At 26.6% G+C, this 18,924-nt stretch overlaps 1 protein-coding gene across 1 annotated transcript in view; it reads right to left on the bottom strand.

The window, feature by feature from the left end:
• LOC112594101 (atrial natriuretic peptide receptor 1) overlaps positions 1-18,924 on the bottom strand; it is a 288,296-nt gene that overhangs the window by 111,476 nt on the left and 157,896 nt on the right. The window contains exon 14 of the mRNA XM_025338728.1: positions 12,339-12,497. Coding sequence (XP_025194513.1) covers positions 12,339-12,497 — 159 coding nt within the window. The remainder of the gene's footprint in view (positions 1-12,338; positions 12,498-18,924) is intronic.

The following is an 18,924-nucleotide window of genomic DNA, read 5'->3' as shown; positions in this document are numbered from 1 at the left end:
TTGAACATAATAAAAAGGTCCAGAAAAATGGTCTTTTGAATTCAATAAAGTGTGGACGTTTCGTTTATTTTGTCCTAAAACGTTTTATATCTAGTTTAACATATTTATATAATATATATTGTAAAAGGTAAATATAATAAATTTTAAATTTATTTCATAAACACGTATATTATACGTTATATTTACTATTTTATTATTGTTTTATTTTGAAATAAAATAAAATAAAATATTATTACTATATTAATCATCAATATTTTGAATATTAAAAGCAGTTGAATAATATTTAACATTGTTTTAAATAATTGTTAATTCGAAAAAACAATAAAAAAATGTTGCTTAAACGTGCTTCCGATCTATTTTCAATCCATTTTTATGTAAAAATAATTATTATACTTACGTTTGGTATTATAATATAAGCTATAAATTATATTTAAAGAAATATGAGATTTTTCTTATAGAATATAATTAATACATATTTTATTACATGAAATATACTAATATTTATATACAAATATATGTCTTTATTCTGATCAAAATCAAAGAAATAGTATATTATTATTTGTTTAATAATTTTATTCCTTCTATAATACTTATAAAATACTACACACTCGAGATAATAATAAGGAAACAATTTGTTTAGTCAGATTTACTGAATCAAATTTACAGGGTCTGAAAAAAAAATTAAAATCACAGATTTATTGAGTACCGAGTAACGACCTAGTATTCATTACAGTATCGCTTACGTTTTCGAGAGAAATAATTGGACGTTTACATTATTTTGTAAAATATGGATTCCGTGTTTATTCGTTTGAAGAACAAACGTATGTTACTATGCTGTGTTTTTTGTTAACTTTATAAATTATAACAAAACAATGCAGTTATGTGGAAATTTACTGCAGTATGTTAAAACAAACAATGTTTTATAACTACAAATATTTTTTTTATTTTTTTTATTTTTTTGTACCTTCGTATTATTTTCCATATATATTATATATATATAATTTATTTTTATTTATGCGAGAAAATTGTTTCAATTATTTGTGACTTAGTATAGTATATAATGGAACTCATTATCACTAAAATTTGTCGCATATTTTATAAATGTATCAAATTTTTGTTAATTTAAATAAATAATATTATATTTTTTAAAAGCATTTGATTTAAAATCAAAGTTAAGATAGGAAAAAAGAAAACGAAGTGTGGCATTTAGGAGTAATAAGAAGCTGTTCTTGTGATCATACGAAACTCGTTAATGATAATTACTCGTTAAAATTGCAATACTTACTAGTTTATAAAATATTTATACTGTCTTCTGGTAAAATTAGTAATAAATATTTTTCGTTACCATGTAATTATTATTTTATGTCCTAAGTAGTAATCGAGCGGAAAAATATAATATGAAATATCTAGGTCAGTTAAATCATTTTATTTAATTAATTTTTGCTCTTATAAACTGTATAATGTACATGCGTTAAATACATTATTTATTAGTCAAAGCTATTAATATTACGAATATTAAATTGTTAATAAGACATTTTAAACACAAACCAATTATTTCTGTTTACGTTTCAATGTTATTTTGTCGTTATTATTATTACTATTATTAATATGTTAGTACAAAGTATTATATGACATATATTAGTTAACATAACTACTCATTTATTATTTATCACTCATATTGTTTATACATGTATAATATAAATGGAATACTTGATAAGTTTCCATTCTACATGTTGCATATCTATAGTAATACTCGTTTCGTGTCATTTTCAAAAGACAACTAACCACCGTTGCTAAGGCTATTATAGGAATCACGAAAAAACTCAGCCATATTTTATGGTACCTATATATGTATATTATATCATAATTTTTAATATAAATGTACTCTGAATATTATAAGCAAATATTGACAACCTTGAAATAAGAAGGACTAAAAAAAAGATAAAATAATATTTTTTAATCAAACATAAATATATTTGTGCAATTTTCACCGCCTTTGTATTGATCGCTGGAATACCGGAACAGTTAAATCCAAAACACGATGGTTTCGGTATTTATATTTATTTTGTTTATAAAACACTAGACAACAAACGACGTAATGTTTTCTAAAGGAAATAACAACGATACTAATATATAGAGTAAAAGTAAGATAACATTTTGATTAGATTTTAAAATATCTTCAAAGGGCTATGTTGTGGTTTGTAGTAGGAGATTCTGGTGTAGCAGTTCAAAACACTCAATAAAGTCGTATAGATCAGACTATTCTACTTTGTAGGCCATGTTGTGGCCAAAAACATTAAACTGCACTTTGCTATATGTGATATAGGTAATACAATTTATAGGAAAGTTTAAATGTAAAAAATATATATCAGGAGCTAGAATACGGGACATTGCAAAAATCAAATGATTAATGGTAATACATAACATTAAAAATTTTATTTTTAAATATGATGACATTTTTAGAGTTTCACCAGAGAATGATCTTCTGATTATATATTATTACAAATATTTTTCAACATTTTTTTTTTTTTTAGCTTAAGAACTTATAATAATATGTAAACCTCAGAGTAAACTATAATAATATCTTTATACTGATTTAAAATTAATATACAGTAGGTAAACTTTTGAATAATATTCATATTAAATGTTCTCAGAATAAAATACATTTTTTACGAAAAATAAAACAACTATAACTGTCGGGTCAGTCGTGAATTAGTTTTTGCATATCAAACTATAAAAAAAAACACATGTTGCGCAAGCGTACTATAAGAAAGTATTTAAGCACTTAGCCTTATAAATACCTACCTTTGAGCAGAATATCAAGTCGACTTTTATGAATTAAACATCAAGTGGTAAAAATACGAAAAAGACATACTATAATACGTATATTGAAATGTACGAACGCATGAAAAACAATTTGATAAAAGTTACCCTATATGTTATTATGTGAAATTTTCAAAATTTATTCGCGATAAAATGAGAAATTCGTGAAAAGTGTCGGTATAATATTATCATATTATTGCGTTATACGGCAACCGCCGCTATGATAATAATACGTATAACGTAATGTGACATGGCCGAAACTATAAGCAATAATTTCACAATTTTACGACAACGGCGGGACAGACAATAAACAAATGGATCGGGACCACAGATATGTGCGTTACTGATGTTCGCGTACAGGGATGATCGAGAAGAATATTGTTGAAACGTACGCGACTAGTGAACCCCCGACTACAATAACGCATACGTCGAAAGCCGTGATTATTGCGATCGATTCGGTTTTTAATCGCGAGCGACGACGACGACGACGACGACCTCGATAATCCATCATCAAACCATTAAACCGTATTATGTACGCGTGACGTTATGACGTACACACGTATATTTGAACTGGCGCCTTTGTATGGCACACGATTTGTACCACGAAAAGGGACGACGAGTTTAAAATGTAATCGTATTATTACTATTATATCTGTGTTCTCGTCGCGCGCGTGGCATCGCCGCGTCTCTACAACGAATCCGGAAGGATCGAGCGCCGACGACTGTACGAGCAGGTACCACCTACCAGCTAGTATAGGCGTCGCCCACGCCACGATACAATATAATAACATAATAGCGAGCGACGGCGGAAGTAGTCGGCGGCTGTTGGAATTCAATAGACTCGCGTTTGCAGGCGGCAGCCGTACTGCGCCGCCCGACGCGTACCATAATGATATATTATAATAATACGACGGCATTGAATAGCTGATGATCTATTGACGAGACGAATTACTCGGGCAAGACTACGTCTTCGCGATACCGGCCATTATCCTCTTTGACGGTACGCCGTCAAAGGTTCGCCGCGGCGTATTATGTTGTCACCGACAACGGCGGTAGAGCTTCTGGCACACGGCGAGCGAGCCTGGTGATAATAATATAATATAATATAATATTATGTCACGATATATCACATAATCGCGCACGCGGGGCGGATCGGCGATCGTTTGGTGTGCACTTGCGGCGGCGTAGAGTTCCGTCCCGGCCCTAGTACGGAATGCCATGCGTTAGGTCGACTATACCATTATAATAATATCATTTCCGAGGTTTTCGCTAAAGCTGAACACGCACATCGATTGTGAGATCGTCTGCAAACGAGGAGCCACCACCTCGTCTCGACGCGGGAGTGCGTGGTCTTCCTTCGCCCGGTCTGTGCAACACGACATTATTATTATTATAGTGTTGCGGCGCCTTTGATTTCCGTGCGAATTAAACACTGCGATTGATACGGAAACCGTGTCGCCGCGATATCGTATTACGTGCCGACTACGTAGACGTTACGCGTGGGTGGCGTATCGAGACGTCGCATCACGTCTGTTTTTCCGTCTGATTCCGCCGACGCCGCCGCCGTCCGTTCGTGTTTATCGGCGGTTACGTTTGAACGACTTGTACGATTCGTCTGTGCCGAATAAATCGTGACCAGACCGTTTGAAGTGTTCTCGACGAGCCGAGCTCAAAAGCACTATATACGCGCCGCTGACTCGAAATATTATTATCTCGTGTTTGCGACGCGACTGCGCTCAGCCCTATAACGATACCGTCGCCGTTACGGGCACTCCGGGTCAATATGTATATAATACATTATTGGGTTTTGAATTACGTCGTGGCATGTAGGCCGATGCAGTATTTCATTGCGTGACAAAGCAAGTTTATACCGACATCAATACACTTGTCTCGGGAACAAACTGTGTTCCAATTACGGTATAAATCAAATCAACCGATGATGGTTGCTGGCGGTCGTCGGGGATCGTAATTTTTTTTCGTTGCGTTTAATACTTCAAAGCCGTTAAAAATGCGTCTATTGCGTATTTATAATAGAAATCGCGTAAACTAATAATATTTATTTCGCATTTATTAATATTACATACCTACGCTCATTACGGCCGAATGGTGATAAACTGATAACAAAAACACTGGGAAATATTCAAACATATAATATTATGATCATGCATATAAAATGTTTAAATATAATACGTAAACTGGAAAAAAATACAATTTAATCGAAACCACTTTACAGGAAGAACTATAATTAAAAACAAAACGCGCGAATTCGATCAGAAGAAAAACTTGCTTGCAAATATAATTTCACACGCTGTATATAGTGTATGTATATATATTGTTTTTTTTTATTATATGAACATGCCAATTGACGTCCGTTTGAGTACTGCACTACTCAATATAATTAGTAATGATAATCTTGTATTCAAATTTATCAAGATTATAATTTACGTGAGGTTTTCCAAAAATTATCAAATCTGTATAGATATCGTTACGTCAGATGGTTTTATTATGTGACCGAGGCTTTATTTTCCATAACAGATCGTGACACAGATTTATCAGTGCCGATTTCTCACGAGTATGCATAATATAGTCGATTTTTCTGTACGTGTACAAACCAAAGTGCACGCGATTAATCAGCAGTTTGCGTGCAATAACAGTTTTGTGAAAAGTGACACGAGTTTTCGTCGTTTAATGCAGTAGTGTTTTAAGAGACAGGATTGTTGTGCGATGGATCTAATTCCTTAGAGTACATAGATTATTATATTGCACGACGGAAAATGTGTTTGCTAAAATATCGAGAAATTAATCGAAAATAAGCTACAATCTGAAACTTGTTTGACGTAATAGTCGGTTGAATAAATCTAAAATGAACTGCTCATTTCTATGTAATTTTCCTTTTTATATATTTTTATTATATAATATAAAAGATACGTAAAAAAATATTTATTGTGTTATACCAAAATTAATACTGAAATATTTTTATTATTATTTTTAAACACCAGCTGTGTATAACTAAATATGTAAATATTATGGAAACCCGAATACAAAAAATAAAACCGATAGCACCCTAATTAAACTTCTAATTACCTTAATTAAATTGTATATTTTATGTATTTTTTTTTCAATTTATTATTTTGTATTTTTCTAACAACGACACGTCTAATCAATTCAAGTTGGCATTGATATAATGTAAATAAATCAGCGCTGGTAACAAGCAAATTGGTTTCGGGTGGATTTGTCTGGGCGTTCGGCCCATAAATCAAGCGAGTGGGAGGGATCTTCTTTCCTCCTAGTAGTGCCACCTCACTAGCCACTAACCACCACACAGAAACGCCACTACTACCGCAAACACAGTGTGGTTCATTAGTATTCCAGTCGTTTACAGACAGGTTAAGTTAGGTCTTAAGGTCGCAAATAATTTTTTTACTTTTTAGAGCTGTTTTTCTCTGGCCGCGGGTAATTTAATTAAGCACTTAATTTGGACACAAATAACTATTGTAAATATATAAATACTAGCAAAAGTAACGGTTAATAAAATTATTGAAAATCCATACTGTTAAATCTAATGTCAACAACTATGTTCAACTACTTTAGCTGCTCATAAGTAACATACTATTCATTACTGATCGCGATACTGTCTAACTATTGATATATAAATATATGTATAGTAACAAAATATAAAAACATTATGGAACTAGACTTTTTTAGAACTTTCGTGTTATCTAAATAATCATATGTGCGCACACGTCAATTTGCTTCGTCTATCAATTTTGTAGAACTATCGATACATTATTGTTTAGTATTATAATGTGTATAGGTACTTTAAGTTGAGTTAAATAAAACAAATAAATCAATAAATAACGTACGAATTATTCTAAGAACGATATAAAATGTTCATAAGCGATGCAAACATAATCTTATTGCAAAATTGAAATTGTAATACTGCTGGTACCTACGGTATATTTGTAGATATTAGGTACGTATATTTGCAAATTGTTTAAATAAATTCAAAATATAGTGATTTATATGTACATGTTACACGCGTCTGTTCGAAATTCTTTTGAATTATTTAAATAAATTTTATACATACGTATTAATATGCTTTAAATATAATATTCTATAGAATTTAGAAATATCGGTTTTACTTCTTGTTGAGTGATTCGTTATATTGATATTGCTTGATTAATTTCAAGTGAAAACTTCGAGGAATAAAATATACACATCATATTTTACCTCTAATATTCATTATGACTTAACTCCACATTAAACTAGGGTTTACAAAAAACGACTGTGCATAGTAAATTATATAGGTAAACGTAATTCAGTTATCGAACATTAATGGGGAACTTATAATGCCACTTGTTTAATTATTTAAAATATTGTGTGTGACGTATCAAATTGTCTGATAATAAAACAAAAGGAATAAATTGTGTTTTTTTCACGCCAACGGTTGCCAGTGGGATATATTTTTATTTTTTTCTATTCAAAACAATTTTCAGTTAGTTAAATTCATTTCAGTGATTTATAGTAAAAATGTTTTTAATTATTGAATATTTTAATTGAAAATAAAATCGTGATGTTTATATTATAATAATAACATCAATAATTTTAAAAATAAAACTTTTTTTTTTTTATCACAAACAATAATTGTGATTGTAGGAAGCTTAAAAATAAATTATAAAATACGATTTCAGTCTTAATACCCTTAATTCCTATCATAATTTTGCTCAATTCACTTCAAATAAATATAATCTGCAGAGTATATCATCGTACAAAATATCATCGCTGTGTATTTTTTTTAATGATACTTGCATATTTTCAACAGATGGATTATGAGTTTGGTAGAAAAAAAATTTTTCCATGAATAACAATTTGAAGCGAAGTGCAAATTGCACTGTGACATACATAACGACCCATCATGGGAATATTGATTCAACAAAACTGATGATGGTTCTACTCGTAAAATATATTATTTGTAATGGTGTTTATACGATGTTGTATAATATATATGTTATTTACAAGTAGATTAGAACAGAGTAGTGTATATGCACATCGAAACGTATGTGTACTAAATCATTGCAGTAAAGTTATCATTATAAGACCGTGTCGATTGTTTTATACCCGTTAATATTAAAGATGAAATATGTTTCAATAATAATTCATGAAATATTTAACTATTATAGTCAATTATTGTGTGCACATTAAACAATATATTTTGTCTCTCTTATGATGGCTGTAGTTTACGTCATTAATTATTGATAATAGTATTTATTATGGTATTTCAATAAATAATATTTAATAGTGATGTATGTGTTCATACATATATAGAATATAATTGGATTTAGTTTTGCATCAGTGGAGGGCGTGTCGACGCTGTTGGCAATTTATTTATAGAGTGTTTAATTTCACATATTTACACGTTTATAATAAATATTATGTGTTGACACGTGGCGAATTTAACGACGCAAAATCACTTAATATACACACAGTTAGATTGCGTAGGATTCTTTATACATCCTTAATTCAAACTACTACTGAACCTCGCATCGTGTTTAATTGATTAGTATGTTGCGCTATCAGCACTCAAATGTAATGAAGATGGCAACCAGATTCACCTTTCCACGTAAGGACGCTTAACCACTAACTGTTAGATTTCTATACATATTGATATAGCTTTCCCTAAAGTGAACTTAGAAAGTTCTACGTTAATCGTAGAATCGTGTATAAGTAAAACCTCCAATCATATTGTTTATGATAAAAACTGTTATTTGGACAAGCAATTACTAATTCCCAAGAAGTTTTATCGTGTATACCGTTTACGTTCAGTCATTGCATTACATAAAAATAATGCATTATTTGTATATGATATTATGAATTTTAACAGCGAGTTAAATTTAAAAATGGATCAAAAATATAGAGAAATCAAATTTCAATTTGTTAAATATGAAATAATATGATTTCTTAAATTATTTATCCAATATTTCTATTTTAACGTTTATTCAATTACCATGATTAGTAACCGTGATAAGCAAGATAATAAATTGTTATGACCAAAAAATATAATAAAAGATTGTATTTATTTCACAATTATTGACCGTCAACGTTTGATATAGGCTTATTATAGTCAACAAGTTGATACGAGCATTTTCAATTATAAAAAAGTTGAAAGCTTAGAGTACATAGCCATTTCCGAGGAAATCATTCCAATAGAATGAACAAAATATTATCACTGACATTGATTGGTAAGAAAATTCCTTTTGTTATACATTGAGAAATACCCCATTTGAGGTTTGGGATTTTTGATTATCATGTTACCGCACTACCTCTTTTAAATTGCCTTGGTGGTACTTATTAAATATATATGTGTTTCTAAATCAATAATTTCAAAAAAAAAAATACCTATAAATCTGTACAAATTTTAATCAATAATACAATTTAAACTTTTTATTTATAACGTATAAGTTTTTATATTTTTCGTTAAAAATGTATTTATATGTAAATACATAATAATATGTATATATATATAAATACATATTTTAGCACATTTTTAAAGAAATATTTTAATTATATAGTTAAATGATTTTATAATTGAGTAGTATACAGATAAAATGTATGAGTAAAATTTATAAAAAAAGTTATACAATTAAGTATTTAAAATCTTATTAATTTGAATGTTTAATTAAATGTTCATAATCATAAATATACAAATAAGAAATATAAGCCCACCAACGAAAAATAAAAATTAAATTTTTTGTTATTTCACTTCTATTAACAAAAGATAAAATAGTGTTATAAATCAACAATAAATTATATCTTCGTTTATAAACCAATTATTAAAAATATATTACCACTGACTTTAAATGAAAAATTAAAAAGGATAGTTATTTATATTTTACAACACAATTTTTAATCAAATGTATCTAAAATAATTAAATTAACTTTTGTTTAAAAATTAGTTTATTTGATGATATTTAATTTACCTAACGAAACAATGTCTTAATAATAAAAAAATATTTTTTTTTCATTCTTAAAATAATATCACTATAGTAAAACTTAGTGAAAAGGGAAAGTGTATACAAATAGTACACTTCTGTACGTTTGAATAGTTTACCTTTTATATTATTATACAGTTTTCAATTTTACAGTTTTTATTTGTTTAATTTTATGTTTTTACGCTCTCAATCTCTTGTTATATATCGCAATACGTTTTTTGTTCATAGCATGTTTATTTTTATGTTACGCTAGTTTTGTATAGACAGTAGACACACACTGGTGATTAACTTATTATTTATTTGAATGCTCAAACCTTTATTTTTCTTTATGTTCATGTCTGACTAGTCACAATTAGTATGGATTTGTAAACAAATATAAAATAAAAAAAGCCAAAGAATACAACACAAATAATAAACAATGAACTATTACTATTTCAAAATTGTTAAACAAAATAAAGATACAAATACTATAATAATATTTACGTTTAATGGGAGTAATATTAAATACAACATAATTGAAGGAGACAAATTTAATTATTCAGGTATGTTTTAAGTTACCTTATTGCTTTTGAAAGATCTATAAATTGTGTAAAGTAAAAATATTTGTGTTATTTTATAATAACTGCTTTTAAAAGTTGAGTTGTTTTATCTAATATTAATATAATATTACAGTTGTGGCTTTAAAAACATATTATCATAAAAAAATAAAAAATAAAAATAAGAATTGAATCCGTTAATATTCCAATGAAAGTTATTTAGTAATACTATATTGTCATAGTTGAATTTGTGCTGTTGCCAAGCAACGAGATTTTAAGTTCTGAAGCTGATTGATTTCTAACTGTGCACACAATACCTGTCTCAAATGCAAGCCCCTTGAAAGAAGATTATGCCTATATAAGCTGATTACTTAAGTATTTAATTTGAAATGAAATAACCGAATGACGTAGTGTGAATTGGCTATTCCACATTACGACTAGGTTAAATTGCATGTTAAATTTTCAGTTTTATTTTCGATAAAATCTGGCTGTTTGGTAGTAAAACTATACTTATCTTATCGGTTTCATACTTAAAATGTTATTTTATAAACTTTTGCGGCCTTTACAGTGTGAAAATAGAATGTTTAGTGTTATTTTACTCAATAGATAATATCTGAGTTCACGGAAGAACTCTTGTCCCCTATATACAAGTGCCCAAGTCGCATAAACGTCAAAGTTTAGACTCGTTTACTGATTATTATCATTTACAATATTATTCCATATCTGAAAATTTGAAGTGAATTATCCGCGTAAATATAAGATATATACGCGTGTAAAGACAATGAAGTACTTTATTGTTGTTATTGTTATTTTTTTTATGTTCAACAAGAGAAAAAATAGATATGTGTATTCATTTGAAGTACATTGTAGTTTTACTTTAAGAATATTATGAATTATAATAATGCAATATCCTCATCGAGAATGAAAATTTCTTACGTAGGTATAAGAAATTTTGAAATTGTACCTATTTTATGTTATTGGTAATTTGATTATTTTTTATATCAAAACATCGTAACTTCTATCTATTGACCTTATCAAAATAACAATTTTTACTTTTATGCTGTTGCTATAATTTAATTGGTTTTCACATATTTAAACAGTTTTTTTTTTTTTTTTTTTTTTGAATCTTTATTACTGGTTATTTAATATAAATATCATTCAATTTAAGAATTAGAGCTTAAATATTCTTTTTACAGTATTCATCAAGAAACTATTACACGTTTTATGTTGAATAATTAATTTTTAAGTATCAAATTGATGACAAATATTTTTATTTTTTTTTACTTAATTTAATATTCTTTGTTTGAGAAAAAAATATTGAACAGTTTAACGATATATATTTTAATCCCTAAAATCCAAGACCTGCATTTGAAAAAAAAAATTGTTTTACGTTCTTTACAATTAAAACGTTACTTAACTTTTGCGTTTATCTTTATTCAGAATTAAAATTGTTAGTATATTTTATAAATTATAACTATTAAATAATTGAAAATTAATTATTTAATTTAATGATATACTATGTTTAACGTTTTTCGTTATGTTTTGTTTTGTATTATTTGACTATTTATGTTTATCGTTTTCTGTTATAATTACGTTACAAATCTCAATCGTTTTTTGTCAAATATAATGTTATAATAACAATTAATAAATTATAAATTTATATAATATTTATTTTCAGACTGTTAGCGCCCTCTAGCTTGTAACATCCTACGTTTCGTGTGGATCGAGGGTTAGCAGATTTCGCACCACTATACAAAAGACTAACAACATTATAAAACAAAATCGTTCGTCTATATTACACACGTTACACTTATGTCGTCCGGAGGATAGCGCAACAGGTATGATAAGCATATACATTTTACATAATATTGTAAAATATACGGTAATTTTATAGTCATTGCGTATTCGCGATGCATTGTTAATGATAATATAACTCATGTGCAGTTATATATAAATATAATGACAACGGTAATAAATTACTGTGACTGACCTTTGGGTGTCATCGAATTGCCGTCTCCAAGATAAAATGGACCCTGTCTAGTGACGATCTCGTGGACGATCACGGCGAACGAATAGACGTCACCTTTTGGCGTACCTTCAGCAGGTGGATCACTGATTCGTAAAAGTTCCGGTGCAGTCCACAAAAATCCTAAACAATATATAATATTATATTAGTAACCGTCAGTTATGCGTATAACGTAACCAAATTCACACTTAAATATCAAGTTATATAATGCGATTATCCATAGGTATACTATAATTAAATAGTATTAGAATTTAAAGTTATCTTTAATAAAATAGAAACATCAATTAATATTATAACTAATTCTCTATAAAATAAATTTAACTCATCGTATTTTATTTTTTTTAATTATATACCTAGTTAAACATATTGTAATTATTTATTTAAGATTTAAATCATATTATAGAAACAGTCACCTCTGACTTTTATAATACAATGATTTCCAATCGAGGCTGTTCTTTTCATTAACCTTCTTAAAAGTTCTATTGACTATATTTGGAATCACTGATTTTACTGTATATTATTATACTATTGATTTATATCAAAAACAATTTTTAGACGTTTTACACATCAAAATTTATTATCAATTATTATTTATTGTATTAAATTAACTTAACTAATAATTATTATTTATAATTTTTAAAACTAGTTATTGTCTTTACCAATCATCAATCAATGGCAAGTAATAATGAAAAAGAATAAATAAACATTTTTTATTACTTATAAACACTTAAATAATAGTACTAATTTTTGTACAGATTTTATAATTCTTGAAGTAAAAACTAAAAAAGTTCTTAAATTTAGATCGCATTTTCATTTAAAGTTATCGGTAGTAATACTGTAAATTCCAGATTTCATTTCATCCATATTGATTAAAATTTACATCAGTCACAAATCAACGTTCAATAAAAATCATATAATATATATAACGTATATTATAATTTATATTTATCATATATATCTATAGCATATTTCACAAGGTGCAGCAAAATAAAATATAATTCTACAAAGATCATTTCAGTATTCTCGGAAATTCACCTTAGATATCCCAAGTTTATAACGTAATAACTTATACAAATACTTCGGAGTAGTACTGATATTAAATTATGTAGTCAAAATACGCCGGTATTATCCATTCAATATTAACTATAAGCTATTCAATTTTTTTAATAAAATATCTTTGCTGTTCGGTCATCGTGAAAATTCCTCTCAAAACACTCATTTGGACCACTTTAAACATGATATGTACTACTAAACATTGTTTTACCTTTGTCATTTGAGCTACTAACTACTATCTCAATAACTTTACTCAATTTAGAGACATAATACTATTCTGAATTTAAGCATCACAGTATTATATTTCACCCTTCTATTCGTTTAATATTCAACCGTGATAAATGTGTATGATAATATTAACAAAATAAATGAAAAATCATTAATTATATTAAGAAAACCAGAGTCTAAAGTCAAGGATCCAGTTTTAATTTTACAATTATTTAAATTTTTAATACAAATAAAATATTATACTATTTCTAGAATTATCGCTATAAATTATAACAATATTACCTGAATGAAAAAAAATGTCTCCTTTTCAAAAGTGCCATTAGAACAAATCTATTAACCACATAAGTGTCTGTGTCATTGGGTCACTTATTATTAAACTATTAAATGTAATTATTTCATAATTGAAATAATATTATACTTAACATTCATATAAAAATGTATAATTAATTTTGAAATAATAATTATCATCTTTATTAAATATAAAAGCAATTAAGTAAATAGCAATTTGTAAATTTGTAAATTATTATAAAATGTATACAAAATTTAATACCATAAAATGAATTATATATTCTAACATATAATGTATTAACACACTGATGGAAATTTGTGAAAATTTATAAGTTAACACAGTTAACATGTAAATATCAAAAATGTGATTCCCTATATCCTGATGAATAAAATAGTAATAAAAAAGTTTTTAATAGTAACTACTTTTATACTTAAATTTTATCGTAAAAATGTATTTATAATATAATATCTATATATTATATGGAATAAAGTTTCTAGAAGCTTAAAATTATAAAAATATATCAAAATTTGCATATTATACATATTGACATAATATCGAAGATGACAGTAAATTAATATTTTACTTTAAACTAAAGAATAATATTTAAATATTATTATACCTCTAATATAATTATTTTATCTAAAATTTTGTAAAGTTTTTTTAATATATTCACAAAAATTATCGCATTTATTTATATAATAATTTACAAAATGTATTGTATTTAACAACTGAAGTATTAACTTATATTATTTATAAATTTATTGGTTTGCAAATGTATTGAAAAATATAAGTTTGGATCAAAAATAGAATTGTATTTTCTAAACATTTTAAAATGGCACAACTTAATAAGAAAAATAAATACAAGGTACGAGAATAATCTGTCAAAGACAGTTCTATAGTGCATTTCAAATAATGTTTGAAACGTTTTGAATTTTTAGTGTCATCCAAGTTTTTAATGAATTTTAATAAACTCATTTTGAATAAATATGTTATACTTTTATAGCATTGTAGTTACCATTATATTATATACGTATCTATGTTAATTTATAAATAAAATATAAATTATTTTCTAAATTAAAAAGCTTTATAATGTTATTTTGACTAGTAACTTCTATTGAAATGTATTCTATTATTAACATTGAAAAGTCAATTATTTTATACGAGTGTTTCATTCGAGTGTGGTTAATATATACAATACTATACTATACTATATAAAATCTATAGATTATATAGTTTAAACTATTTTTAAGTAAAAAGCGTTTATACGTAGAGAAAAAAAATAAACAAAAACTAGAAAAATTTTACGGATTTGAAGCAAAATAAATTCAACTATTTTATTTTATATTAAACTTGATGTAAATTTAATTTTGTATATTTATATGTGTGTGTGTGTGTGTGAGTGCTAGTGTGTATTCATGAATTTCTGCTAACTTATATTACACTTGTCGCGATGTGTTAAGGGAAATAAACGATGATTACTGTATAGGATTCAGCGTTTATAATTTTGTATGAAAGCAAAATATAAATAAATATACTTATACCTCAACTCTCGAGCGAATTTCTCAAGAAAGTGAACGTGAACTTTATAACAAAATAAGACACTATAGAACCATTATTTACGGAATGTTTTTTGGAATAGATGGATATTCAAGGGGCGTCTCGAATAATGGGATAAAATGCATAAATATACTACTTACGTGTGTAAGATTTTCACAAAAAAAAAAAATCTTGAATATATTATTTTTGTAATTTTTTTTCAAAAATGTATGTATAACTTTTTACATTCCTTTTTGTTTTATATGAAGCAAATATAATAGGGTGGTCGTCTCTCACTGTACGTCTCTGCCCACAAACAAATTGAATTGAATAAATCATTGTCGAAAATAATGTCTGAGAAGGACATTGTTTATAATAATTGCTATAAAAATAAAGTAAGGTTTTGTCAAAATGAGATCGCTTAACAGAATTTGTTCAACTTGTGGTACACTGGTCCATAAGCTATTAAGTTTTAAAATAATAAACTGTTCTTAAAACTTCAAACGATTAATGAAATTGTAAGTATAGTCCAACTTATATAAACTTAATATATTTGTTTAAAATTGAAACAATTTAATGATGTATATAATTTGTCCGACTATAATTATATGAGTGTAGTATGTTTATTATCTGTAAATATGTTATAAAATGTGTCTCATTAAAACATTATTATTATAAAAGCTTAAGCTTATAATATTTAAACATACAATCGTGAAATATCGTATTTTTGTATTCAATATTATACTATACTATACTATAATATTTTTTTTTAATTATTCACCATGTTATATTATGTAGGTATTAGTTATAAATTAAAGTATTTTATTTACAAATAAATTATATAAAAACCAAATTATGATGTTCGGTTGTTTCTTTTATTCATTTTTAAAATCATATTTTTTTTTTTCAGAGTATTCCTAGTTACATTGTACTTTATTTAGCAATGCTGTACGCCTATTATACGTATGCATTGTGAATTATTGGTAATATGTTAATAAAAGTACATTAAGTATAAATATTTGTAATGATTAACCAATTAGTATTATATACTACAAAAGAGAAAAGTAAATATGTACATAAATTTAATCATTTAAACTCATTTAAAATACACACTTTTTTGAAACAGTAGCGTTAATAACTTATAACTAAGCATAAAAATAATTTTACAAAACAAATAAAATATATTGATCTACGTTGAAATTGGCTAACTTAATGTTAATGCATTCTTTATTCCTAAACTTTTTGAATTTTTGTTAAAAATATCTTAAAACGTCGATTCATAGGAATCATTATCAACTTTGTAATTGATTAAACATTTCACAGTAGTTTTCAAAACTTAAATGGATTTATTTATTTTCGAGTGTTACCATATCAAGTTGTAATAACGTATGTAAGCTTAAAGATACTAGCGATGATGCTAATAATGTAACTACTTGTATGTTGTATCATAATAACGCTTATCTTTAAATTTTTACACTTCAATTATCAGTATCTACGAAGATAAATAATATTATAAATACCATAAGTTAATTGTGTTTTTCAAATATAAATAAAAAGTGGACATTTTAATCATGTTTATTGTAAATTAATATATATAATAAAATAACGTGCCTATTTTATTTAATTTCAAAAAAAAAAAAAAGAAGTATAATGAGTCATATTGGAAGCTCTATTGGCCTATTTCATTTTCTAACATAATATTATCTTGTCTTTCGCTGAATATTATCAAAATTGAACGCCTTATTTTAACGACAAAAGGCTATAACTGCACAATGGCCGAACGAGTTTCAAATATAGTACACGAATGTTGTTAATTTTATTGAATTTTTGGTTCCCTTAAATTATGCATATAATTATGTAAAAAAAGAATTGCACGAGAGAATATAAGGTTAGTTTCAAAAATAATTATGTCAAACAAAAACTGCACGCATATGAAAATGTATATTATTCTTGTTCGGTCGAAGTTTATTTCGTATGCTTGAGTTACAAAAGGCAATAACAATTATGATGATAAATTCTATTATATTATAGATATTTTATAGATATTTTAATGGGTACCTATAACACTGTAAGAAAAATTCTTTAGAGCTGTAAAGTATTTATTTATTCTCCTTCAATATAATTATAGTTCATTTAATTAATTATAACAGCATGTTAACATTACAAAAGTTGTAGTTCTATATGCTTATTTGAAAATATATGTAAACCGTAAATTATCTCAATTTTTTTTTTATATCTTTGTTCTAAGAACTCGTACAATAAAATAAACATATTATACTACCCAATGACACATCCAGGTGGGACACAGGAGACATGACCCCCCCCCACCATCTTCATTGATTGTATTTGCTATTTTTTTTTTTTTTTTTAGATTTATATAATTTATTTGTATATGTATATGAACGTATACTAAAATATGACTTATACAGTGATAGATATCACAGAATATTATTCTATGCTTATACCACTAAAATATTTATATGTATTTCATTTCTTGACCAAATTATTTTGAATTAAAAACACGATTTGATCAAAGTTAATAGAAATCATTCCACTAGAAGGGTTAATTATATCTCATTTTAATAAATATGATAACCATACCATTTTAGAGGCTGCAAAAATATACGAAAATGATCTTTCGGTAAATGCTATAGTTACATTAAAGGCTAAATTATTTAAAATATAAAAAAATCTATTGAAGACAATAGAAAAATAGCACAGTGAATAAACCTCTAATCACTATTAAGACTTAACCTTACTGTACAGATATTGTGCCTGGTATAAAATTACTATTACAAATATTTAAAACTCTTCCTGCAACAACAACTACGCCAAAATATACTTTTTCTACTTTAAAATCACTGAAATCATACTTAAGGACAACAATGACTGAATGTAGACTAAATAGATTTGCTTTAGTTAAAATAAATAAAAAAAAACGTAATTTTAAAAAGTAAAATCATTACTAGAAGGTTTATTAAATTTTTAGTTAATATTAATCTACACTGTAAAATTTATATTATAGGTAGCAATTTTTTTCTGTGATGCATGGTATTTAATTATTATTGTACTATATAATTTAGTATTATCTTTATTAATTTTTACGGGTCAGGCAAATTAACTATGCATTAATTATTGCTTTAAGTTTTGCGTTACTCACTTAGGTATAAATTATTCAAAATATACCTGCCACAATTGGAATATGTCCAGTGGCTGAACCTTTTGTCTTTGTATCCGGTTTTAATTAAGATAATTCGGATATAATGGTCACCGTTCGGAATCTCTCATCGTAAAATTTATCAGTGAATTATTGATGTCAAGAATTAACCACGTAGTTTATTATGAGATATTATTATAGAAAAATGCGTTCAATTATCGGATAATATTTGAAGGTATCGTTGGCCAACAATCAATACCGCTTTATTTTATTTCATTTTACTAGAA

The sequence above is a fragment of the Melanaphis sacchari genome, unplaced genomic scaffold, assembly GCF_002803265.2.
Source record: "Melanaphis sacchari strain LSU unplaced genomic scaffold, SCAv2.0 Contig21_pilon_pilon, whole genome shotgun sequence".
In the NCBI taxonomy this organism is placed as follows: Eukaryota; Metazoa; Arthropoda; class Insecta; order Hemiptera; family Aphididae; genus Melanaphis; species Melanaphis sacchari.
This window is presented reverse-complemented; position numbering and strand designations above follow the sequence as displayed.